Genomic DNA, 26,080 nt, shown 5'->3' on the forward strand with positions numbered 1-26,080 from the left:
AGGCTATGCAGGGCTCAATCCCACGACTGTGAGATCATGACCTGAGCCCAAATCAAGAGTCAGACACTTAACCGACTGAGGAACCCAAGCCCCCTCCCCCACTTTTAAAAGTTTTTATTGATTTATTTTGAGACAGAGAGAAAGCACAAGCAAGGGAGGGGCAGAGAGAGAGGAGCGAGTGAGAATCCCAAACAGGCTCCGTACTGTCAGCATGGAGCCTGACATGTCACTCCAACTCATGAACCATGAGACCTGGGCTGAAGTCAATGTTCAACCAACTGAGCCACTCAGGCACCCCCCAAGCACCCCTTGAAACTTTATCAACTATCCTATCTTTAATGTCTAAGGTAATGTCTTTCATTTCAAACATACAGAAAAGTAGAGAGTATGTATCTATCAGTGTCTGGAAGCAACCAGATTTACCATGTTGCCAAATTTGTCTCAAATGCTCTTCTGAAGGAGACATGTAAGTTTACAGATCTTTCTGAATTTGGGATATCTTTCTTATCCTTAATACTCTTAATGTGCATGCTTGCATACATCCACTATTAGTATATACCATCATTTTGTGAGTTTGTTTCTTAGTTTATATCAGCGGCATCATGTTTTACATATTTCTAATTTGCTATTTAATACTGTAATTGAGATTTATCCATAGTATAAATTCAGGCAAAGAAGTATATAGTATTCCATTGTATTAATCCTCCAAATTCTATTCATTTCTCTCATGGATATTTAGATTGTGTCCACATCTTTCATTATTACAACACAGTGCAATGAATAATCTTGCACATGTACTCTTATACACATGCGTAAGATTTTCTGCAGGATAAATATCTACAAGTATGTATGTTAGATTTTAGATATGCACCTTTTCAGCTTTATTAAATATTGCCAGATCATTCCCCCCAAAAAGGCTGCACCAGCAGTGTATAAGGGATTACACTGATCTACAGCCTTTCTATATTGTCAGATTTCTTAATATTTTACATCCTCATTGAGGTTTTAATTTGAATTTCCCTCCTTCAAAACACAGTTCCAACCTACTTTCTTCCCCCAAATCTTTCATTAGTCCCATGAATTACCCCCAAGAAGATAGGGTGCTTTGTCTGTATATAGCTAGTATGTGGCCAACTTTGTAGCTAACATGAAATTCTTTTCCTTAAGCACTCATTAATGTGCCACTTAAGTTTGTCAGCTGTTTTAACTTTAAAATGCCAATTTCAATATTATGTAAGTATGAAGACTATTAAGTGGCCAATAATATGCCAATTTCAATATTATATAGGTATAAAGACTATTAAGTGCTCAATAATATGTGTATAGACACATATGAGACATTGGGATTGATGCTTTATAAGTATTTTATTCAGACATTTCCTAAAAAAGAAGGCATAATGGATAATTTAGAGCCATGTTGAAATAAAAAAGAAAATACTTTCTTCAAGTGTAACTAAGTATTTCTAAGGCAATACTTGATGAGAAAAGCCTTTTATATCACTTTCAGTCCTTACCCATATACTGGGTTATAATACTGTATATGTATGGGGGAGGCAGGAATATAACAATTGTGAATCAATAGGGGCAGACACTGTGTGTTGTACTTAGTATTTCTTACATGACATAATCTAGTAGTGGTTACCTTAGTTAATGCTTGTGAAATTGAACTGTATTTAAGTTCCTAAAAATATATGATATGTGAAATGACCATCATATGTAACCAATTTTAAATCTAAAGATTTACAATTTGTCATGATTACAATACAATCATGATTCCTACCTACCCATGTGAAGCAGGCAAGAGGAAAATATTTAAGAGACAATTTAAAATATGGAAGAAAATATCAATGGTGGCCAAAAAATATTTTTTTCTGATAACATTTTAAGGAAGGCAGAAAATGAGGGAAACATGAACTATGAGATGACTCTCCTCATGTACCTCACCAAAAATCAAAAACCAAAACCAAAAAGCCAAAACTTAGGAAATGTTCAAGAATGTTTTTGAAGAATTATTTGTGACAGTAAAAACTGGAAACAATCCAAGCTTCCATTAGTACTAGAATGAAGCAATTGATGTATATTCGTGTAATGGAATATTATGTAGCAAATACCTATAAGTGGTAACTTATAAGTGGATGAATCTCATACATGAACTATTGAACAAAAACCCAAAGACAAAATAATACATATTGTGTAATTCTATTTATATACAATTCAGAAACAGGCTAAATTAATCTTTGGTTTGAGGAGGAAAAAGGGGATACTGCTTAAGAGAGAGGAAGTACTTCCTGGGAAGGGATACAAGGAAGCAGCTGCACAAAAATGATTTATGCACTCTTCTGATTATGTTGGCCTTAAATAAAAGCATTCTTAAAACTTTAAACAGTTCAGGGGTGCTTGGTGGCTCAGTTGGTTAAGTGTCCGACTTTGGCTCAGGTCGGCTCAGGTCATGGTTCGTGAATTTGAGCCCCACATGGGGCTCTCTGCTGTCAGCATAGCTGTCTGTGCCCCCCCCCCCCCACAACACCCCCCCCCCCCCCCAGCTCGTTCTCTCTCTGAAAATAAATTAATTTAACAAAAACTTTAAGCAGTTCAGATAAAGCATAATTTGCCTTTCCACCTCTTTCAACCAATCCCTTTCTCCTAAGAACCACTGAACAGATGGGTGTGTATCTGTTCAGACCTTTTTTCCCTGTGAGATATATATATACATATACATATATATATGTATATATACATGTACATTTTAAATTGCATGTTCTCTTTTTCTGTTTCTCAATTGATAGAACTTTTTTTTATTGAAAATGTAATAAATTCACATTAAAAAATATTCAAATAGTACCAAAGGGTGTATGGCAAAATTTAGACTCTTCTTTCTGGGGTGGGTCCCTGTTTATAATATCTTGTATATTTTCTGTCATGTGTTTAGACGTATATTTTTCCCATTTTCAATTATTATTTTTTAAAAAATCACACAAATGAAGCATTTTAGGAATACGAACCTTGAGCATTCTATCTGGTGATAGATTATATATAGGAGTACCCTGAATATATAATCACTACAGTTTATTAATGAAAGGGAAATGTTACAAATTGAAAATGCACACTACAACTTTTATTTGTACCTATTTATAATTTCTGACAAGAAAAAGATCTTGCCTTAAAAAAATCTTGCTTTATATTAAGCGAATACATACAAGAAAAATCATGAGAAAAATAATCCTTGTAAGCAGGCTTCTCATTTAATATCTCCTGTTACAGAAGAGCAAAGAATTTTTAGAATTCTGTGGATAGTTTTCATTTGAATGTCCCTATTTACTCAGTGCTGCTTATAAGCTATTCTTTATTTCCTCCTCATGTCAGCCCAAATTATATTTCTTTTTTTTAAAATGTATTTATTTTTGACAGAGATTGACAGATCATGAGTGGGGGAGGGGCAGAGAGAGAGGGAGACACAGAATCCGAAGCAGGCTCCAGGCTCTGAGCTGTCAGCACAGAGCCCGATGTGGGGCTCGAACTCACGGACCTTGAGATCATGACCTGAGCCAAAGTCGGACGCTCAGCGGACTGAGCCACCCATGTGCCCCCAACATTATATTTCTTAAAAGTCAACATTTCCTACAGGATTATAGGGCACAAGGGTTGATTAACTATAGTCACTTAATTAGAGGGTTAGGAATTATTCTAACTACACCAGAATATCTAGTAGTTAATCTAACAGAAAATCAATTGTTTTTAGAGTAGAAACCGTCAAAATTCCATGACCATTATATTTCATTTAAGATATTGTTCCCTTAAAATCTGATGACCTTTCACAATAGAATTAAATATATACATATGTATTTCACTAAAATACTATAAAATATTTAATATTTTAACTTATAATTTTGCTGTATTAGCTTTAATTATATGAAAGCATGTTGCTATTCACTTCTCAGATGAAATAATTTGCCAATTTTTACTTTCTTGAAAACAGGAAGAGATACATACTTTAAAAATGAACAAATGAGGGGCGCCTGAGTGGCTCTGTCTGTTAAGCGTCCGACTTCGGCTCAGGTCATGATCTCGCGGTTTGTGAGCTCCAGACGTCCGTCCGGCTCTGTGCTAACAGCTTAGAGCCTGGAACCTGCCTCGAATTCTGTGTCTCCCTCTCTCTCTGCCCCTCCCCTGCGCACGCTCTGTCTCTCAATAACAAATAAACGTTTAAAAAAAAAAATGAACAAAATAAAAAAACAAAATGAACAAATGAATTTTATGTGTTCATAAAAAAGGTGATAATATAAGCAGATTTTCATATCTGTATCTATGTGTGTATCTCTAGGGAAAAGTTAATAGTTAATATTGACATTTTCAAAAAATATTTGACTTTCTTATGTAACATCATAGAAAGTGGCATGGTGTAGACATTCTGGAGAGACAAACTCTAATGGGAAAGAAGAGATTGATTTAATGTTTAAATTCTAACCTTTCTAAAAACTTTTAAGAATGAGACAACTAACAAACAGCTATTTTGTTTGCCAGGCAAAGCTACAGAGCAATTAGAAGACTAATTTGGGCCATGAAATTTCTAGGATTAAAGGTCTGGATTAGAATTCTGAGGCCAAAAATTACTGTCACAAAGGTGTGAGCTATTATTTTAGAGTCTCAGTAATCTCACCCCTAAGATTTACTAAATGTTTACAGTTTGGTCAGTAAAGAACTTGACTCAATATGTAACACAATGCAAGAGCTCAAATGGTAGCTATTATTTTTATTATTTCTACTTATATATTTCCCAAACACCTCAAATTCAATTGAAGATCTCTCATACTCTCTCAAATCTGCTCCTTCTGTTTGCCTTATTCTAGAAGATTTTATTATTTTCCCAAATATTTGTGGCTTCTCCCTTGGGCAAGATTATCCTTCCCCACTTACTGATCGCATGTTTTGCCATGTGATTTGCACTGGATAATGAAACATGGGTGGAGGTCAGCATGTAGGTCACCATTATCTTTGCCATGATACCATCAACATTCTACATATAGGCTGGAGCACAGCCACAAATGACCTCTTAAAGATGTGTAGTGTAAGCAATAAGCCTTTTGGTAAACTTGGGATTTACAGGATGTTTCTAACCATGAAGGAACCTTGCCTATCCTGACTGATTAGATTTATCTTAGTGAACATGGCCTTGACATCCACCTAAATGTTCAAAGAAGGAGTCTGGGAAAATTTTTACCCTCTCTCAGTTTTGTTCTTTGGCCAGTTGTTCAATTCGGGTCAATTCTACCTCCCTAATATTTCTCAAATTGTGCATCATTAACATGACCTTAATCCAAGTTTTCTTTTTTATCTATTACTACAATATTTTCTTTCTCCAGGTTTGCTCCCCTTAAGCATTTTAATCTGCATTAGTAAGATTAATGCATTTATTTTCTCTTAAATACTTCAAATGCGTGTCACAATTGTAAGAGCTTAAACAGTTATAAATTCATAAATGTCATAAAACTGAAATTTTCTTAAACACTTAAATTTTTTTTAATGTTTATTTATTATTAAGAGACAGAGGGAGACAGGGCATGAGCATCAGAGGGGTAGAGAGAGGGGGAGACACAGAATCAGAAGCAGGCTCCAGGATCTAAGCAAGCTGTCAGCACAGAGCCCGATGTGGGGCTCAAACTCAGAAACCACGAGATCATGACCTGAGCCGAAGTCGGACGCTTAACTGACTGGGCCACCCAGGTGCCCCTCTTAAACACTTTAATTGCTTAAATACCAAATACATACAGATTATCTCAGTAATATTGATTATCTCAGTAATGACACTCATTTATAAACTTAACACAAAAGTATTAATAGCATGAGTCTGATTTACTTCATCATTTCTATGCTTAAGTCAAAGAAAACTCTAGGTCCAAAGGGCTTCACTGAACAAGTTCTACCAAATACTTAAGGAAGGTATCCAAGGTTTTTTTTGTTTTTTGTTTTTTTTAAATAGATTCCCCATATAAGTGAGATAATACAGTATTTGTCTTTCTCTGTTTGACTTACTTCACTTAGTATAATGACCTCAAGGTCTATCCACATTGTGGCAAATGGCAGGATTTTTCTTCTTTTTTATGACCTAGTAATATTTCATGTATGTATGTATGTGTGTGTGTGTATACAAACCCATATACCACAACTTCTTTACACATTTCATCCATTGATGGATACTTAGGATTGTTTCCATATCTTGGTTTCCATACATGATGGTGCAGACAGCTTTTTGTTAGTGATTATTTCCTTCAGATGAATACCCAGAAGAAGAATTGCTGGAACATATGGTAGCTATATTTTTAATTTTTTGAGGAACCTCCATACTATTTTCCATAGTGGCTGCACCAATTTATATTCCCACCAACAATGCACAAGAGTTTCTTTTTCCCTGTATCCTCACCAACATTTATTATTTCTTGTTTGCCACAGTTATTAAAACTAGCCAATCCTAAACTGTTACTCTACCCTGATTTACCTTTCTTGCAGAAACACCAATAATGGCTTTCGCCTAGCCTTTCCTCTTGCTCTTGTTTCTGCCTCCTGACCAAAACCTGAAGCTTTCTCCATGCCCTGGTGTGCCCCCTTCTTTCAGGAAATAGAAGTAAAAAAATTTCTTTCAATAGCATTAGCCTCTCCATGTTATTACTCAGTCATCTCCATAAATTAAAAGCCTGCAGGTACAAATGAGACAACTATAAAATAACAATAACAAAAAGATTAATAAAATGGAGAAGATCCTGGGGAAAAAAAGCCAGATAAGCTGAGTTTTGACAGATCTTAACCCAAAGTTTAAATGCACTCAATCATTTTAGAAGATACATAAATAGAAATTAGAGAAGGTAAAGTTAAATAAGGAATCTGCTGAGCCACATAAGAAACCAAAATACCTGAACTTTTCTTTTGATGGTGGCAACAGTGAACATTGCATGGTGCTTGATGCAAATGCAGATTTGGAGGTGCTAACAGGACAGCACAAGCACTCACATATGCTTTACCTCCTCTATCAGGAAAGGATATAATCTCAAATCAAGCACAAGCTTGGGAACGAGCAATGGTGCAGCCATTTTGGAAAATAAGCTGGCAATATCTAATAAAGTTAAACATAGGCTTACCATACAATACAGCAATTATGTTCTTAGGTATTCACCCAATTGAGTTGAAAACTTATGTCCATCCAAAACCTGCAAGTGAATTTTTTTTATAGTTTATTTATTTTATTTTGAGAGACAGAACATGCTTGAGCAGGGTAGGGGCAGAGAGATAGGGAGAGAGAGAATCCCAAGCAGGCTCCACGCAGAGCCCTGACATGGGCTGTGAGATTATGATCTCGGCCAAAATCAAGAGTGGGATGCTCAACTGACTGAGTCACCCAGGTGCTCCAGACCTGCATATGAATGTTTAAAGCAGCTTTACTTACAGTTGCTAAAAACTGGAAAGAATCAAGCTGTCCTTCAATAGGTGAATGGATCAACAAACTGGTACATTCATCAATGAAGTATTATCCAATAATAAAAATAAAAGTTATTAAGCCACAAAAAGAAACTGTCTAGACCATATTGCTAAATGAAAAGAAGATGGTCTGAAAAGGCTACATACTCTATGAATCCAACTAAATGACATTCTGGAAAAGATAAAAGTATAGGAACAGTAAAAATATTAGTGTTACCAGGGGTGGATGGGGTGGGGGAAAGTGGGATGGAGAAAGGAATGAATTGATAGAGCATAGGGGGGATTTTTAGGGCAGTGGAACTATTTGTTATGATAATGGTGATATATGATATTATACATTTGTCAAAACCCATACAATTGTATTATACCAAGAGTGAACCTTCATGTAAACTGTGGAACTTTATCAATATTGGCTTGTTAATTGTACCAAATGTAGCACACTAATATAAAATGTTAACAATAGGGAAAACTATGTGGAAGAGGTGGTATGAAAGAAGTTCTTTGCTCAATTTTTCTGTAAAACTCAAACTACTATAAAAATAAAAGTCTATTAATAAAAAGGGGGGAAGAATGAGGAGTCTACAAACACAAAAAACAGCTCAGATGTTGCCACTCAGAATGAATGATAAATGTCTATTATACCTTCCCTAAAAATAATACTAGTAGCAATGATGTTAAGGTGGGATTCCTTCTAGTATGATTCATGAGCCAAAAGGCCTACTTTGTAACATGACATACTACCAAATACAGAAGCAGAAAATATTGATGAAGTGATAATCTGAAGGGCCAACTATAAAATTAATTTGCTCTCAAGAGGTGGGACAGAAATCATCCTATTATATATTCCCAAGAAATAGTGTAATATTCCCCCCAAAAAGTCAAGACAAGGGATACTCTGTTATTGTGAATTTTTAACATCATGCATATACACGACATTTCCCTCTGTCAAGAACTGTCTTTTAGTTTGCTTCTGTACCACAGGCACGAACCGGGTGGTATCACATATCCATAGGTAAGCTCTAACTTGGCCATGCTTGGCACACCAATCAGTTCCTGAGTTAAGACAAAGAAATGCCTGTTGTCAACTTTATTAAACTCCCACCTCTATTACCTACTTTTGTTCAGTTTCTTACATTCTACCACAGCTATTAGTCCACTCTCTTTAGTATATATCTTTCATAACTATCCCTTAGTTTTTTGATCCACTGCTCACTATAACTATCTCTATTGATTTAAGTCCAGACTGGCATGTCTACGGAGTTTCCTCAGTCTTTTAAACATTTATTGAGTGCTTCAATTCAGATTCAGCAAACATTTACTGAGCTCCTTCAGGCTCATTTCACCCTCATAGTTACAGCCACTCTAAGAAGCAATCTATTATTACCTCCACTTTATAGAGAAGCAAACACACCCAGAGAAGTTAAATAACTTGTCTTAGGTCACCCAAATCTAAATCTATCAGTCAAGTACAGTGGTCCTTCTACTCATCTCTTTCTCCCTAGCAAATTACAATACTCTGTTAGTTCGAATTTAAGGCTTAACTCTAACTCCTGAAACCTATTTTTCAAACCCTCCCTAAAAACACATCCCCTAGATCCACTAATCCCCAAACCAACCCTTCAAGTCCTGCTCTAGTTGATTCTTCTATTCCCAGCTCCTTTCTCTATACCCAACTACACCACTACTGTAACAGGCTAGATAGTGCCCTCAAGATTCCAAGAAAAATTCTACCAATAGAATCTCCTTTTTGGATAAGTCAAGAGCATCATAGTCTTGTTTCGGCCTATTGTCTTCCCCTTTACAGACTATACACTATAGCAACTATGTCAATGAATTGTAATTAACTGCTTAATAGATTCTTTTATACATTAAGTTATAAAAAACTTGAAACCAATGACTGGCCTGAAGAAATACTGATAACTGAAGATACTCTCAAAGCCCCAAATCCAAAAAATGGATATCTGCCACATCCATTATTTTTGCAGGAAAAAAAAAAATATCTTAACAGACTTAACTTTGACCATGAAAATCAAGCTTAGTGAAATGAACTTTCTGCTAAAAGCCATCTGAGTATATGTGAAAATTAAAACCAAGATATACTTTTCATGAATTTTTCTACAAACCAGAAAAATTCAGAACCCAAGCCAATTGCTCTTGATTTTTCAATAGCAAGATTAACAAAGTAGCTTCTTATCTTGAAAGCAAATCTTAATTGTCCACTACAGATACTAAGTTTGTAAATTAACAAAATGTGACTATTATTTTCTTAATCTCCCAAGGAAGCAGAAGGAGTAATGGTTAGGATTGAAAGCTTTGTGTGATCTTGAGACTGTCTAAAATTCATTTGGTTCAACCTACCTACCTCTTGGGATTATTGAAAGAATAAGATGATAAAGTTCTTAGCGCAGTGTCTTTTACATAGTGAGCACTCAAAATGTTCCTTCTCATTATTATTTATTATGTCATGTCCTTCATCTTTGTTTCCCCACCTGTAATATTAAAATCCCTACCATACAAGGCAGTTGTGAGAATTAAACATATTGCTTGGTGCAAGCTTGGTACTTATGAAAGCCCATCACTCCCAACTGTTTAGCATTACTGGGGAATCACAAGTCAAAAAATTAGAAAACTTATAAAGCCCTGGGTTGGGGAAAAAATACACCAGCTCTCAGGAATTATGTATTTGCTTTTGGGTGGGGGGAGTCTGGTGAGAAGAGAAGAGCAGGAAGAAAAAGAAGATACAGTTTTATTATTATATAATGTAAACAATCATTTAATCACATAATTAAGTTATGATTTCATAATGATTTGAAGTAATGATTTATAATAATCATTAAAATGCAAGATTAAACTTAGTTAAAAAACAATCAGGGACTAATACATTGTCTAAACTAAAACAAAAACAACTTTAGTGGCAACTAAATATACACACAAGAAATTTAAACATTAATTAGAATAATAAATAAAAAAATAAAGAATTTAAACATTAATAGAAGCAACTTCAAAAACAGTCTCATTATTTCATTGTCTTATGAAACCAAAACACCATTTTGAACTGGAGTTTAAGATCCGAATTAACAGGAACCCACTATTGTGAAGTTTCATTCTGTTTTAAATTTTGCATTCTTCTGAAAGAAATACATGCATACTAGACATAAGGAAATAAACATTTCAGTGTCCTTACCTGTTGTGTTCCATCTGCACTTACAATAGGGGCAGACAGAAGAGAAATATCACTACTTAAAATCTGAGCTGTATCCAGTAGGGGTGGATGTTCTGCCATTATCAATAAGACATTAATACACTGGATAACCTTCCAATTCTGAAAAACAAAAATATATAGCCATCGGTGTGTACATCCTCAAAAATATATTAAAATATAATACATTCAAGATTTATCTCATTCTTTAACCTAAAAGGATATTCTTGTCAAAGGAAATTTTGTAATACTCTGTTAACTACTTTTTTCTGTCAATAGACCACTTAAAGAAATACATTTCTTACAACTTAACCAACTGTATGTCAATGTAGACAGTATAAACTAAGATATAGTCAAACCAATACATGAGAAGCTTCTATTTAAATTCCATGTCTGTGTCTCTATCCCTTCCATCTCTATACCATGTTTATTTAACCACCATTATTCTAATGAAATACTAGATAATAATTAGTATGGCACAGGCACTAAAATGCAAAGACTGTGGAAGCAATTCTACCACTAATTTTTTTCTATAAGCAGAGAAGGTGATTTTGAAGACACAATCCCCCCACCCCATCCTAGGAACTACACAAGAATTATGATTTGTCACTAATTCCTCAGAGAAAAATGGTAGCAAATTTTGCTGAGGATTAGAATAAAAACCTTCAAGTTTTAAGCTTTAAGCTCTGACACTGGTCTTCTGTCATTCTGGTTTTATTCTTCTTTTCTAGGTGACACTTACTTTATAATAAGCCAAATCAGTGATGTCAGTGATGAAAAGCACATACATTTAGAAATCTTTAACTGCAGACATAGTATCACTTATATAAAAAGTAAAAGACTCGATGTAAGCAATACTAACGTACCATATTAAATGTCAGCTAATTACAAGTCAAGCTGAACTGAGCTTAATCATAAATATTACCAAATTTATACTAAAAAGCAAAATTACAAACATTTTGGGGGCTTGGAGAATTCTGAAATTCAGTAGTGTGTCAAGCAAAATGTTTATCTTTTGCAAGGTATTAAATTCTTGTTATTTATTTTAAAATCTTGAATCTCTGCAGAAACTCTCAAACATGTGGATTTAACCTAAAAACAAATTTCTATTTAGATATATAAAAACTGCTGTTAAGATTTTTAAAAAATATTCAATATAGGTATCTACATCAAGATTTTATACTGAAGACCACAGTAAGCAGTATTTTATACTATCTCATAACAATGCATGTCATTAAACACATTATATATGTTATAATTATATATACATATAAGACACATATTTATAATGTGTTTAACATACATACACACACACATATATATACACACACATTTTATATTTATACATATATAACATATATAAAGGGGAAAACCTAACTTCTGGCTTAATCTGTATTGCTGTATTTCTTTTCTTTTTTTAAGCTTATTTATTTTGAGAGAGAGAAAGAGAGAGAGAGAGGGAGCAGGGGAGGGGCAGAAAGAGAGGGAAAGAATCCCAAGCAGGCTCTGTTCTGTCAGCACAGAGCCCAATGAGGGGCTCAATCTCGTGAACCATGAAATCAAGACCTGAGACAAAGTCAAGAGTCGGACACTTAACCAACTGAGCCACCCAGGCACCCCTGTAATGTTGTATTTTTTAAAGTATGATAAAAGCAGTGGGTAAATCATGTCAAATAATTTTAGTCTGTGAATATGCAAAAAGTTGTAAGACAGGAAAGAGACAATGTACTATTTTCCCTCTTGCATGTCAAAGAAACACTCAGGGACGTTAAGAGGACTAACCAGAGAAAGTTTATAGATAATTCATTTTGTAAAATTAGTAAATTAAAAAAAATAGCAAACCACTGAGTACTTTTTGTCATTATATTGTTTATAATATTTTACATAATATCTTTAACTAAAACTGCAAACTGCCAGTATTACTTGAACTTTAGAAACTAATGCTGAAGATATAACCATAATTTGATTTCAAGAGGTAGAATGGAAGCTTTACAAAAAGAAACACAAATTTCTTCTGAAACTCTAGTTAATTCTAATAGTACTATTATAGATTGTATCTGAAGCCACGTGCTATTGCTTTAATATTATCATTCCATTTAAGGTGTTATCTCTAATTTTATTCTTTTCAAAGCTCTAGCATATCAGAAATTTCTTTCATCAATTGCTTTCTTGCATGGTATATCCATTTCACTATATGCAAAGGTTTTATATAAGTTTGCAAATTAGAAATTACAGCCATGCAACTGAAATGATGCATTTAGAAACATAAATATTCCTTTCAATCCTGTGTAGAGAACACTGTCAGCTTTTTCTTTCAATTTCTTCTAATTCTGTTATTCCTATTTCCTACATTTTCATCTCACCTTGCGACTATAAATACCCACTTAAGTTATGCATCTATTTTTATTTTCTAATAAGGTATCATTAGATATATGAAAAAAAAGGGGGGGGGGACAATTTGATGCATTTGCTAATTTTCAGGGAATAAATACTCCCCCGTAGCTCATTTCAAGCTACCATGGTTTAAAAACTGACCTGAAAATTCCTGATTTTTAACAATCACCTTTGTATACAAGTACAAGATGGCTCTATATCACTATTTATATATATAATCTACATATCAATATTAATTTATGTAGCAATAATATAATATTAACATTTGGGAAATCTGGGTGAAGAAAAGCTAGATATATCTGTACTACTCTTGCAACTTTTAAGTCTGAAATTTTAATTAGTGCCAAATTAAACAGTATTTAAAAAATTAACACCAGGTAGACTGCAGATCTGAATGTAAAAGGTAAAACAAAAAAGCTTCTAAAAGATAATGCACAAGAATATCTTCATAACCATAAGACAGAGAAAGATTTTTTAAACAGAGTACATATTAGATTTCTTAAATCATAAAAAAAGAATGATATATTGAACTTCATTGAACAATTAAGAACTACTATTCTTTAAGAAATATCTTTAAGTGAAAGGCAAGCGACAGACTGAGAGAAGCTACTTACAACGTATATAACTGAAAGAGAGCACATATTTAGCATTTATACAGGCCCCCTACAAACTGATTTAAAAAAAAAATGCCAAGAGACTTGAATACACCCTTTACAAAAGTGGAAATTCAAGAGGCCAATAAACATATAAAAAGATTCTCAAATTCATTAGCTACTAGGAAAAAGCTAATTAAAAATCATAATGAAATGCCATCATATACTCACTAGGATGATAAAAATGAAAAAGACTGACAACATCAAGTATCAGCGAGACTATGGAACAACTGTCATACTCATATGTAATGGGAGTTGAAATTCATAAAATCACTTTGGAAACCACTTTGATATTATTTACTAAAGTTGAACATATAAATATTCTACGATCCAGTTATGATCTGGTTATTAGACTCCTACTAGTCTACCAAAAAGAAATGCAAGCATATGTGCATCAAAAGATAAGTACCTGAAAGTGTATATAGCAGCACTTTTCTTTCCTAACCCTAAACTGTAAACAATTTAAAATGTCCCTGCACAGTAAATAGTACCTAATTCATCCAACAGACTACTATACAGCAATGAAAATTAATGAACCAGTGAATAGGGAACAACACACATAAATTTCACAAATACAATGTGAATGAAAAACAGAATACATGCAGTGTAACTCTATTTATAGAAAGTTCAAAACAGAATAAAAACCAATCTATGTGTTAAAAGTCAGGATAGGTAATTGTTTTTGGAGAAGAAATGATGGGAACTCGGAGAGGCATGAAGGCAGTTTCCGGGGTGCTCATGATAAAAACACAGAACAAACTAGGAATAGAAGGCAACTACTCAACATAATAAAGGTGACAGATGACCTGTGTTGGAGTAGCAGTTCTGATGATAGGAGTCACCTTTGGGGTCCTGCTTCCCTTTTCTTGAAGGATAACACATCCTCACAGTCTGCCTTCATTCACTTCTGATTTCTGTTTCCTTTAGTCGCAGGAAGCAATGTTTCACTAATACAATCACATCTCTCTTCCAGGCTTCTGTTGAGATGCTAATTATAATTAGGTCCATGGTCCACACCCACACTAAAATCCTTATCAAAAGGCTAGTCAAACACAGTTTTGGTGTTCTCTTCAGAGCATACTTTCTCATTCTTTGCACTATGGATAGACCGAAAATTTTCCAAATCTTTAAGTTCTGGCTCCTTTTTTGCTTAACAAATCCTTCCTTCAGTTCATTTCTCTCCTATTTTACCACAAGCAGTGAGAAGGAACGAAGATACTCCTTCAACACTTTGCTTCAGAACATCCTCAGCTAAATAACCCACTTTTATTTATCACTGTCAATTTCTACCTTCCATAAAACATCAGAACATGAACACAACTCAGCCAAATTCTTTGCTCTTTTATAATAAGGATCACCTCTTTTCCCCCCATTATCCAATGACAATATTCCTCATTCCCATCTGAGACCTCTTCAGAATGAACTTTACCATCCATATTTCTACCAATATTTTGATTATGATTATTTATGTATTCTCTAAGAAGATGGAGGTTTTCTCTTTAGCTCTCTTCTTTCTGAGCTCTCACCAGTTGCCAGTAGCAATCTCTGAAAAGCAATCTTGGCTTTTTTCAGCATGCACTTCAAATTTTTTCCAGTCTCTACCCCTTACCCAGTTCCAAAGCCACTTCCACATTTTTAAGATACTTGTTATAGCAGCATTCCACTCACTGGTAACCATTACTGTCTTAGTCAGTTTGGGCTGCTAGAACAAAATACCACAGACTAGGTGGCTTAAACAACATATATTGATTTCTCACAGTTCTAGAGGCTGGGAAGTCCAAGATCAGGGTCATGTTCTTGGTGAGGGCCCTCTTCCTGGCCAGCAGATGGCTACCTTCTTGCTGTAACCTCACATGGCCAAGAGAAAGCTCTAGTCTCTTCTTGTAAGTATACTAACCCATAAAGGACATAAACCTCAATAACTCCCAAAGGCCCACCTCCAAATATTATCACATTGAGGGTTAGGGCTTCAGTTTTCCATCCATAACAGTACTTAGATATAGTACTGTGCTTTCTCACTCAGTCACTACTAATTTAGAATTATAGATTCTAAATCTGTATTAAATTTTTTACTCAAATATTCTGCCAGTTTTTCTTCCTGAAACTCCCTATTCATATCAATTTATTCTACCTGAATTCTATTTTAAGGATGCTGCTGCTGGAATCTAAGGTGGCTAGCTCATAATAATGAGCTATACCCAGAGTTTGAAACTTCAGTTCTAGTTGTTTAAAAAGTATTTATGGGAAAATGCATAGCAGGATCATGCTTGGATTATAGCCACAGCATGAGAGGTCCAAAGGAAAAGTATGTACATTTATTTAAAAAAATTTTTTTAACGTTTATTTATTTTTGAGACAGAGAGAGACAGAGCATGAACGGGGGAGGGTCAGAGAGAGGGAGACACAGAATCTGAAATAGGCTCCAGGCTCTGAGCTGTCAGCACAGAGCCCGACGCGGGGCTGGAACTCACGGACCGCGAGATCATGACCTGAGCCGAAGTCGGCCGCTTAACTGACTGAGCCACCCAGGCGCTCTGAAAAGTATGTACATTTAGATTAAAATATCCAATGTGTTTTTCTGGTCTTTTGTCTAAATCAATGCAACTATAAATTATAGGACTGTAAGGCCATATCTGAAATCACAAAACTATTACATACTCCAAAGAGTTTGAGTATCATATTTAAATCCAGAATTTAGGAGTACTTGAGAATATACATATGAAAAAGCATTAAGTAAAAAATACTGCAGTAGCAACTGTATTAAGACAATGCAATTATGGTAATTTTTTCTCTATTGCCAAAATTTTTTATAATGTGGATATGGTTATACCACTTTCATCAAAATTTCAATTTAAAAATAAAGTTAGCTTGTAAAGCCCTAGCCAACTACAATTATATTTGGCTTACTGACCATCATATGTCATTAATTTTGCTTGAGCTTGGACTTTATCCAAATTAATAATTCATCTTACAAACTGATATACTAACATGTATTTTTCCAAATTAGACCTCTATTTCATTTTTTTTAACTTTTGGATTTTTTTACTTTCCAAACTTGATTATATTTTTAAAAAACGCTTTAAATCACCTGTAGTGGAATTTCTGAGATGAAAGTCATGGGACTCACTCTGCAAAATCATCCTATCATTTCTTATCAGAAGCCTACAACAAATATTTTCTAGATTTTATTTAACAATGAGATGTTATTATTTTATATTTTTCCCCAGACTATTTCTTTCAATTACACTGATGTTAACTATACCCCAGAAAAATGACTCTTAAATATAGGTTATTAATTACATGTATAATTTTGTTTCACTTAAATTTCCACATCTCAATGTGAACTTTTATCAAGACACAAAGGAAGTTGTATTTTTTTAATTATGAAAGAAATTTATATTCACATAGAAATAAGGAAAAAGGATAGGAAAAGATAGCACTATCAATAGTTTTAAATGACAGATATCAAATAGAAAAAAATAAGATAATTAAAAAAAATTTTTTTTAACGTTTATTTTTGAGAGACAGAGAGACACAGAGCACAAGCAGGGGTGGGGCAGAGAGAGAGGAGACACAGAATCTGAAGCAGGCTCCAGGCTGTCAGCACAGAGCCTGATGTGGGGCTCGAATTCACAAGCTGTGAGATCGTGACCTGAGTTGAAGTCAGACACTTAACCAACTGAGCCACCCAGATGCCCTCAAAATTCAATTCTTAACCATTCAAAAGACCTATGATTAATCCAGGCTTTAATTACTTTGTTATTATGAAATGACCCTCTTTATCCCTGTATGTAATAATAGTCTCTGTTCTGAAATATAACTTCTGATGTAATATAGTAACTCCAGCTTTCTTTTGGAGAGTGTTAACATGGTATATTTTTTCATCCTTTTGCTACTAACTTCTATGTACCTTTATTTTTATTTATTTTTTTTTTATTTTATTTTTAACGTTTTTTATTTATTTTTGGGACAGAGAGAGACAGAGCGTGAACGGGGGAGGGGCAGAGAGAGAGGGAGACACAGAATCGGAAACAGGCTCCAGGCTCCGAGCCATCAGCCCAGAGCCTGACGCGGGGCCCGAACTCACGGACCGCGAGATCGTGACCTGGCTGAAGTTGGACGCTTAACCGACTGCGCCACCCAGGCGCCCCTTTATGTACCTTTAAATTTAAAGTAGGTTTCCTGTAGATACTATATATTTGGGTCTAGATTTAAAAAAAAAAAAAATCTAATCCAACGATCTCTGCCTTTTAATTATGGTATTATAGTATTTAGACCATTCATATGTAATATAATTATTGATATGGTTAGGTTTAAATGTACATGTGTTCTTTATTTCTTTTTTCTTATTTATCTGCTTTATTTCCATTATTCTTATTATATCATTTATCTTTGTTGGCTTACAGTCTATTATTTATTCTTTTTTACTCTACTGGTTGCTTTAGGGTTTGTAATATGTATCTTTAACCAAAGACTAACTTCAAGTAACATTATACTAATTCAGGTATAAGAACCTTGTTAACAATACACCTGCAACGTCTCCCCTTCTGAGCTTTGTGCTATTGCTGTTATATATTTCCTCATGTTATAAACCCTATAATCATTATCACTTTTAAAGTCAACAGTCTTTTAAAGATACCAAAATTTTAAAACATTGTATATATTTACCCATTAATTACCATTTCCTGTGCTCTTCATTCCTTTCTATAGGTCCAGGTATCCTTATGGTTTAATTCTAATTAATTAATTAAATATTAATTAATAATAAATTCTTTCAGCTTTTCTATGTTTAAAAAGTATTTGCCTGTTTTTGAAAGATACTTTTGCTTGGTAAAGAGTTCTAGATGAGTTTTTTCTTTCAATGTTTTAAAAATACTGCTCCACTATCTTCTAGCTTAAATTGCTTCTGATGAGTAATCTGCTGTTACCCTTATCTTTGTTCTGTTTTTCTTTGGCTGTTTTTAACATTTTTTTCTCTTTGTCACTTGTTTTAAGTGATTTGGTTATCATGTTCCTTGATACAATTTTGTTCATTTTCCTTATGTGGTGTTTCTTGGTTTACAGTTTTATCATATTTGGAAAAATTTTGGCCCTTATTTCTTCAATTTTTCTTTCAGTTCATCTTTTAAATAATTCTCTTTTATGTCTCATTTTGGATAATTTTTATTGGTAGGTCTTCATCTTTTCTTTGGTAATGTATAGCATCCCATTAATCCAATCTCATGTGCTTATCTTGACACTACAATTTTAGTCTAGAAGATCCCTCCATTTAACATGTTCAATTTTACTTCTACCTTCTCCAGCATACCAAATACTGTTATAACTGTTTTAATGTTCTTGACTACTAATTCACCATGATATCTTTCTGGGGTCAGTTTTTGTAAGTTTATTTATTTATTTTGAGAGAGACAGAGAGTGAGTGAGAGAGGGAGAATCCCAAGCAGACTCAATGTGTTCAGTGCACAGAGTCCAACTCAGGGCTCAAACTCATTAAACTGTGAGATAATGACTTGAGCCAAAATCAAGAGTTGGACATTTAACCAACTGAGCCATGCAGGTGCCCCGGGGTCAGTTTTAAGTCTGTAATTTTTCTCGCGTATTATTTGCTTCTTCACAGCCTTAGTAGTTTTGATTGAATGTCAGACATTGTAAAGTTTATCTTATTGGCTACTGGATATTTTTGCATTCCTATAAATATCCTTGAGCTTTGCTCTGAGATGTTGTTAAGTGACTTGGGTCATGCTTTAGGCAACAAAAGAATTGTGTTCTTGTGCTGGATGGGAAAAGAACATTTGTTAATTTTTTCCCACTACTGAGGTAACAAGATACTCCAGAGCATTCTACCAAATACCCTGTGAATTACCAGGCTTTCTACTCTGGCTGATGCAAAGAAGTACTATTTCTGGCCCTGTGTGAGTCTGGATGCTGTTCTATAGAATCCTTTTAGATGGGTCTTTCTCTAACCTGGAGTAGCTTCCTTACACATATGCATTTACCAGTACTAAGTGCTCAAGGGGGATCCTCTCCAGATCTTTGAGGTCCTTCCTTATTCTATGTAGCTCTTTCCTCTCTGGTACTCTTTCCTGCATAATCTAGTCTCCTTTGACTGCAAGTTCCATTAATTCAGATTGCCCTGTGCCATGCCCCAGAAACTTTCTCTAGGTAGTAATAAGGGTATCAATGATAGGGCTTGCCTTGTTTTCCCTCTTTCATGGCCTGATATCTAACATCTTGAGTAATACTGTTTCATCATTTTTTTTTTTAAGTTGTTTCAGGCAGAAGAGTAAATTCATTCCCTTTCAGTTCTTGACAGGGAACCAAATTCCCTACTCTTAATTTTTAAAATACCCAATAGACAATAGAAAGGTGAATGAATTTATCACAGGTAAAAACCAAATGACTATGCTTTAAAAGCACGATTTTTTAAAAGTATGGTCCAGGCTTCACAAATGGCAATGTGCTCTTGATATGTCCTGAACTAAAAGAAAAATCAATGTTCTTTTCACAGATATTTTGGGCAAATGACCACAATTCTTTAGCTTTTATTTCTGTGTAAGACTAAGTGTTACTAGCAGCCTGCAGAGTGAGCTCGTATTTGCTATTAAAACATGTTATTTACAAAGTAAAATTAGTACATTTCAAAAGATTACTTGGGCCTCTAATTCAGGGTTCTACTAAGACATTTAGCTGCCATGCAACACAGTAAGGATTCCCACAATTTGAAGGAAGATAATTTTCATTATCTGTTTATCTATCATCAGTGCTCTCTTCAATTGTACTGGTTTTTGTGGTATTTTCAATAGGTCATGGTTTTCAAGTTCAATAACTTTTATTTATAAATTACTACATGTTTACCTTTATCATTCCCATATTCAACTTAGTTTTTGGAGAACGCTGATTAACCCAATAATGTACAATGATGCATATATACATTAACCATATTTTTGGCTTATTACTTTAACCTTGTTGCGTAAGTAGATGTATTTATAGACCTTCCAATTTGGCTCATATGGTAGCATTTCATCAGCAATCTGCTGTTTATGAACTTATGTTATTTAAATAAATTACAACATATTTTCATGCTAAGTGCAATAATGTATTTTTACACATAGGGCAGTGTTTATAGGGCATAATTCTGTAATAGGTTGAACCATATAAAATCATTTTTTAAGGTAACCACCTGAAAAAATTGTCATTTTTAAGGTAAAAAATATGACAATAACAATTTTATATGGCTTAACCTAATAGAGCAAATACATATTTTACATATAAAATATATATTTCATTTCCTTATAAGGTAAGTGATAATTTATACAGATTGTCAGCAACAAATTTACCATAACTTATCTTACTCTCTAATTCCTTGTCTACTGGAAAGGTGGAAGTTGAAGAATGGGTGGGCCTCCGTCTTTTATCCACGTAAGTGAACAGAGGTTTAAAAAAAGAGGGAAAGGTTGAAAGTCACGGCCATTACTCTCCATTGCCAGATAAACTAAACACAACTTAATTAAAAAAAATTTTTTTAACCTTTATTTACCATTGAGAGACAGAGAGAGACAGACCGTGAGCAGGGGAGGGGCAGAGAGAGAGAGGGAAACACAGAATCCGAAGTAGGCTCCGGGCTCCGAGCTTGTCAGCACAGAGCCTGATGTGGGGCTCAAACTCACAAACTGAGAGATCATGACCTGAGCCAAAGTCGGACATTTAACTGACTGAGCCACCCAGGCGCCCCTAAACACAATTTAATTAAGCACTCAAGAGATAAAGCCCCAGTTCCTCCACTACAAAATCACACCTTAATACTAACATGAAAATCTGGTTAAAATGGACTTCAAAGGCACTTTTGATGAAAAAGACATCAAGAAAAAACATCTATTCAGGAAACTATGGGAACTGAGACCAGGAGTTGCTTCCAAGAAATCAACCCTATCCATTAAAGGACAGATAGTATACACATAAATAAGATTTTTTAAAGTGCCATCTTCTTAAATTCCATTTTATAGTTCTAGCTGTCGATGCTTTCAGAGCACTTGAGTTACCTTTAGAGCCCAAGGTAATTACATCTGCCACAATTCTATTTTCATCTACAAATATTTTATTACCCTTTTAAAATATACCCACTTATAAATTATATTCACTTTGCTTTTTTAGAATTTCAAATTCTTGGTTACATCTATCAGAATGACTTTGAAGACTAAACCAGTAGTTTCAGAATATTTTCTGACCAAAATTAACACCTTGGCATCTAGGTTCACAATAGAAGGGTTTGCATTCCCCTGCAAAAGCTACTGTATTACTATAACTTCACCATATTTAACATGTTTCCTTCTAAACAGAGAATTTTATAAGACATCATAAGAAAATCAACAACATTTTTGTGTTTCCCCTAAGAAAGATTTGTCTGTAGAACCCAGTATTTTAACATTGTTCTTTTTGTTTGTTTTTAAGTACGTATTTATTTACTTAGAGCTGGGGGGCAGGGAAAGACGAAGAGAGAGAATGCCAAGCAGGCTATATGCCGTTAGCACAGAGCCCAACGCAGGGCTCAATTTCATGAACTGTGAGATCATGACCTGAGCTGAAGTTGTCAGATGCTTAACCAACTGAGCCACCAGGCACTCCTTCATATTGCCCTTTCTGAGGTAACCACAGTCTTTGTTTATAAATCGACTATTATGCTTGAGTTAAATATTATTGTCCCTAAACATGCTCATCCTTCCTCACATTATTTTTTAAAAATTTTCCTTGTCCTTAGTCTACCTTTAGCTCAAACTGATGACATCAATCCTAGAATTTACCACCAACTTTCCTAAAATATTAGGTTTTAATATTGAAAGGGGGGAGATGAATAAAAATACCCAGGCAAATGAGGCTTGAAACTATATTCAATATTAAATTTTGTATTTGAAAAAAAAAAAAAAAAAAAAACAAAACCTCTAGCTTTTATAATAGAAATTCAGAAAGTAAAGTACCTGCATTGTTTGGCAGGTATGGTAATAAAAGTTGAGAATCACTTGTCTACAATTCTGACTTCTTTAACCTACTATAACAGAGCTTCTGACCCAATATTACACTAAAAGTGCTGTTTTAAAAAGCACCAATGACTTTAGACACCAGCTGGGAAGCTTATGAGTGAAAGGAGGTGTTATTAAAAGTTACACAGAAAAAAAAGGGACATACAGCGATGTCCAACAAGAAGGTATGGCTGTAACAAGGACTAATCATAATTGCCAAATCCAAACCCTCTTATGTTTTGTTATTTTTGTTATATCACAAAAGTTGTACATTTTATACTTAAAAACATATATATATATATATATATATATATATATATAGTCATAATTTTTAATTCTTCCTTCTGTCCCCAAATCCAGCTCCCAAATTTGCAGCTACCCACTGTGGAAGGTACCCTCTCAAACTTGTTCTCTACACTTACTTACATGTATATATAAAGTTTTCTAGTTGTTACATAAATGAAATGACATGCACTGGTCAGTGTCTTTCTTTTTCATATGAAATATCTTACTATTTTCTTAAAGAAGTACATTTGTATTTATTTAATTCTTTTTCACGGCTGCCTAATATTCTACTGCAAGGGCGTACTATAACTTAACTATTCTAATGCTGAATAATGGAATTGCTTCCATTTTTATCCATACATTTTTCCCTCTGCAAGAAATAAACATGTAAATTCTATATGAAACTATAGCAGTATTTCTTTAACCCATATATACAGAAATAAAACTTCTATTCAGAAGTATGCACTTTTAAAATGGATATTGCTAAACTATTCTCCTAAAAAAGATGAAGCTATTTACACTTTGTTCAATAGTTTACAAATGTCTACTTTCCAATTTTACTTTGTAATAAAATAAGCAAAAACTGGACCTTAATATTACTAAGATGTTTCTGATGTTTTCATTTAAATTTCTCAGACTACTGGTGTAGTTGAATAACTCTTCCAAACTTTATAAGCTATCTATATTTTTACTTCTATGAATTTCCAACTTATCTTTTTTTTTTGTTTTCTACCAGGCTGGTTTTTTGTTCATGCTGATTTGAGAGCATACCTTGAATACTCTGAATATTAATTTTGTCTATTACACGTGAATTATTTTGACAATTCAGTTGCTTGCTTTTTTTAATGGTATCTGAGTTTGATGTCTCACTTGACAAGGCCTACTCTACTCTAAAATGTTTTTATTTTTTTAAAAATTTTTTAATGTTTGACAGAGATAAAGCATGACGGGGAGGGGCAGAGAGAGAGGGAGACACAGAATCTGAAGCAGGCTCCAGGCTCTGAGCTGTCAGCACGGAGCCCCATGTGGGGCTTGAACTCATGGACCTTGAGATCATGACCTGAGCTGAAGTCGGACACTTAACCACTGAGCCACCCAGGTGGCCCTCCAAAATGTTTTTAAAAATTCACTTCTAAAACTTTCGCCATTTTATTTACTTATATTTAGTCTATCTAGATTTTAGTTTTGATAGTGGCATGAAGTGGGTCCTAATTATCTTTACCTCAACTGGATAGCCAATTGTCCCATACCATTTACAGAACAGCTCTTCCATTACTCATTTATCACACAATAAATTCTTATGTATCCATGGAGCTCCTCCTGACTTCTAAATTCTGTTCCTATCATCAACATGCTCATTGCTACTCCAAATTCTTATTTTTTTAAATTGTAATTTTATGGTATATTTTCATCTTTGGTAGGAAGTTTGTTATGTTTTGTTTTTTTTTTTTTGAAATTTACTTGGCCATTCTTATGTATTTCACCTTCTTAAAACTTGAAACATCAGTTTGTCAACTTCCATTTTAAAATCCAATTATCATCTAATTAGAATTACACTAACTCATTGACTCATTTGGTGAGAACTGCCATTTTTACAATATTGAGTTATCATATTTAGGAATATAGTATGTTCTCCATTAAGATCTTCTTGTAGTTTTCTTTATATAGCTGCTGCGTATTTTAAAAGGTTCTTAAGTATTTTATAATTTTGACTTCTACTTTTTTATTGTTTTTCATAGTTGGCTACTGCTGGTGTATAGTAAGAAAGGTAATGAATTGGGGCACCTAGGTGGCTCAGCTGGTTGAGTATCTGACTCTTGATTTTGGCTGAGGTCATGGTCTCATGGCTCATGGGATCTAGCCCTGTGTTGGGCTCTGCACTCACAGCATGGAGCCGGCTTGGGATTCTCTCTCTCCTTTTCTCTCTCTGCCCCTCCCCTGCTCATGCTCTGTCAAAATAATCTTAAAAAAAGGCTAATGAATCTTCTAAGTTATAGCCAGCTGGTTTACTAAAATCTCTTTGTGACTCAAATCACGTTGTGCTGACTATCCTGTATTTTTGAAGTAGGCAGTATCAACTGCAAATACTAACAGTGATATATCTCACCTTACTCCCTCGCCCCACCCAGCATACCCCTTATTTAGATGTTAATTATTTTTCTTGTTTCTTACTGCATTGGCTGAGACTTTAGGGCAAGTGTTATGTTCCTATCTTCTTATGGAAGTGCTTCTAATATTTCACTGACATTTAATACAGGCTTCTGACAGAGACCCTTTACTAGGCTATTTCTTATTGTTATCAGGGACAACTGAATTTTAGAAAATGATATTTCTAGTACCAAAGAGATAATCATATAGTTTTATCCTGTAATTAATACAGTGAATTACATCAATATGTTTTCCAATACTGAATCGATATTATACTCCTGGGATTCAACATATCAGAACTGATATGATTTAATGATTAAAAGCCCAGGCTCTAGAATTGGGTGCCTGGGTTCAAATCCCAAATCTTTCACTAACTAGTATCTTAGGCATGCTGTTTAACTTCACTCTGCTTCAGTTTCCTCATTTTTAAAACAGTGATGATAGTAATTACCTCAGAGGGTTGTTTTAAAGATTTAAGTCAACTGATACAGGTAATGCTATTTGGAACAACAGCCAGAACACAGAGTATTTAATACATATTAACTGATTATCTACTGAGTGTCTTATATTTGTCAGGTATAGGGTATATAGCATCGCAGGAGTCAGCAAACTAAGGCCTGTGGGCCAAATCTGGCCCCCTGCCTGTTTCTGTAAAGTTTTATTGGAACATAGTCATACCCAATGTTTGTAGCTCATCTATGGCTATTTTTATGCTCCTACAACACAGTTAAGTAGTTGTAATAGTCCATACAGCCACACATCTTAAAATATTTACTATCTGCTCCTTTATAGAAAAAAAAAATTGCCAACTTCAGCAGTACTGTTCAAACTCAATAAGTTCATAGTCTAATAGTTGAGACAGGCAAATATATATATATATGTGTATACGCTACAGTATGATATGTACACAATCATGATAC

The 26,080-nt window shown here is 34.3% G+C and overlaps 1 protein-coding gene across 4 annotated transcripts in view; it reads right to left on the reverse strand.

Annotated features, from left to right (window-relative positions):
* FNDC3A (fibronectin type III domain containing 3A) overlaps positions 1-26,080 on the reverse strand; it is a 143,240-nt gene that overhangs the window by 108,208 nt on the left and 8,952 nt on the right. For 3 of the 4 annotated variants that reach the window (XM_042914279.1, XM_042914352.1, XM_042914116.1), the window contains exon 2: positions 10,652-10,789. In XM_042914279.1, the coding sequence (XP_042770213.1) occupies positions 10,652-10,750 (99 nt within the window). In that variant the 5' untranslated portion in view covers positions 10,751-10,789. Of the gene's footprint in view, positions 1-10,651; positions 10,790-24,234; positions 24,840-26,080 lie in introns of those variants that run through there. The other variant, XM_042914195.1, reaches the window with a different exon arrangement.

This window comes from Panthera leo, chromosome A1, assembly GCF_018350215.1.
Source record: "Panthera leo isolate Ple1 chromosome A1, P.leo_Ple1_pat1.1, whole genome shotgun sequence".
Lineage (NCBI taxonomy): Eukaryota > Metazoa > Chordata > Mammalia > Carnivora > Felidae > Panthera > Panthera leo.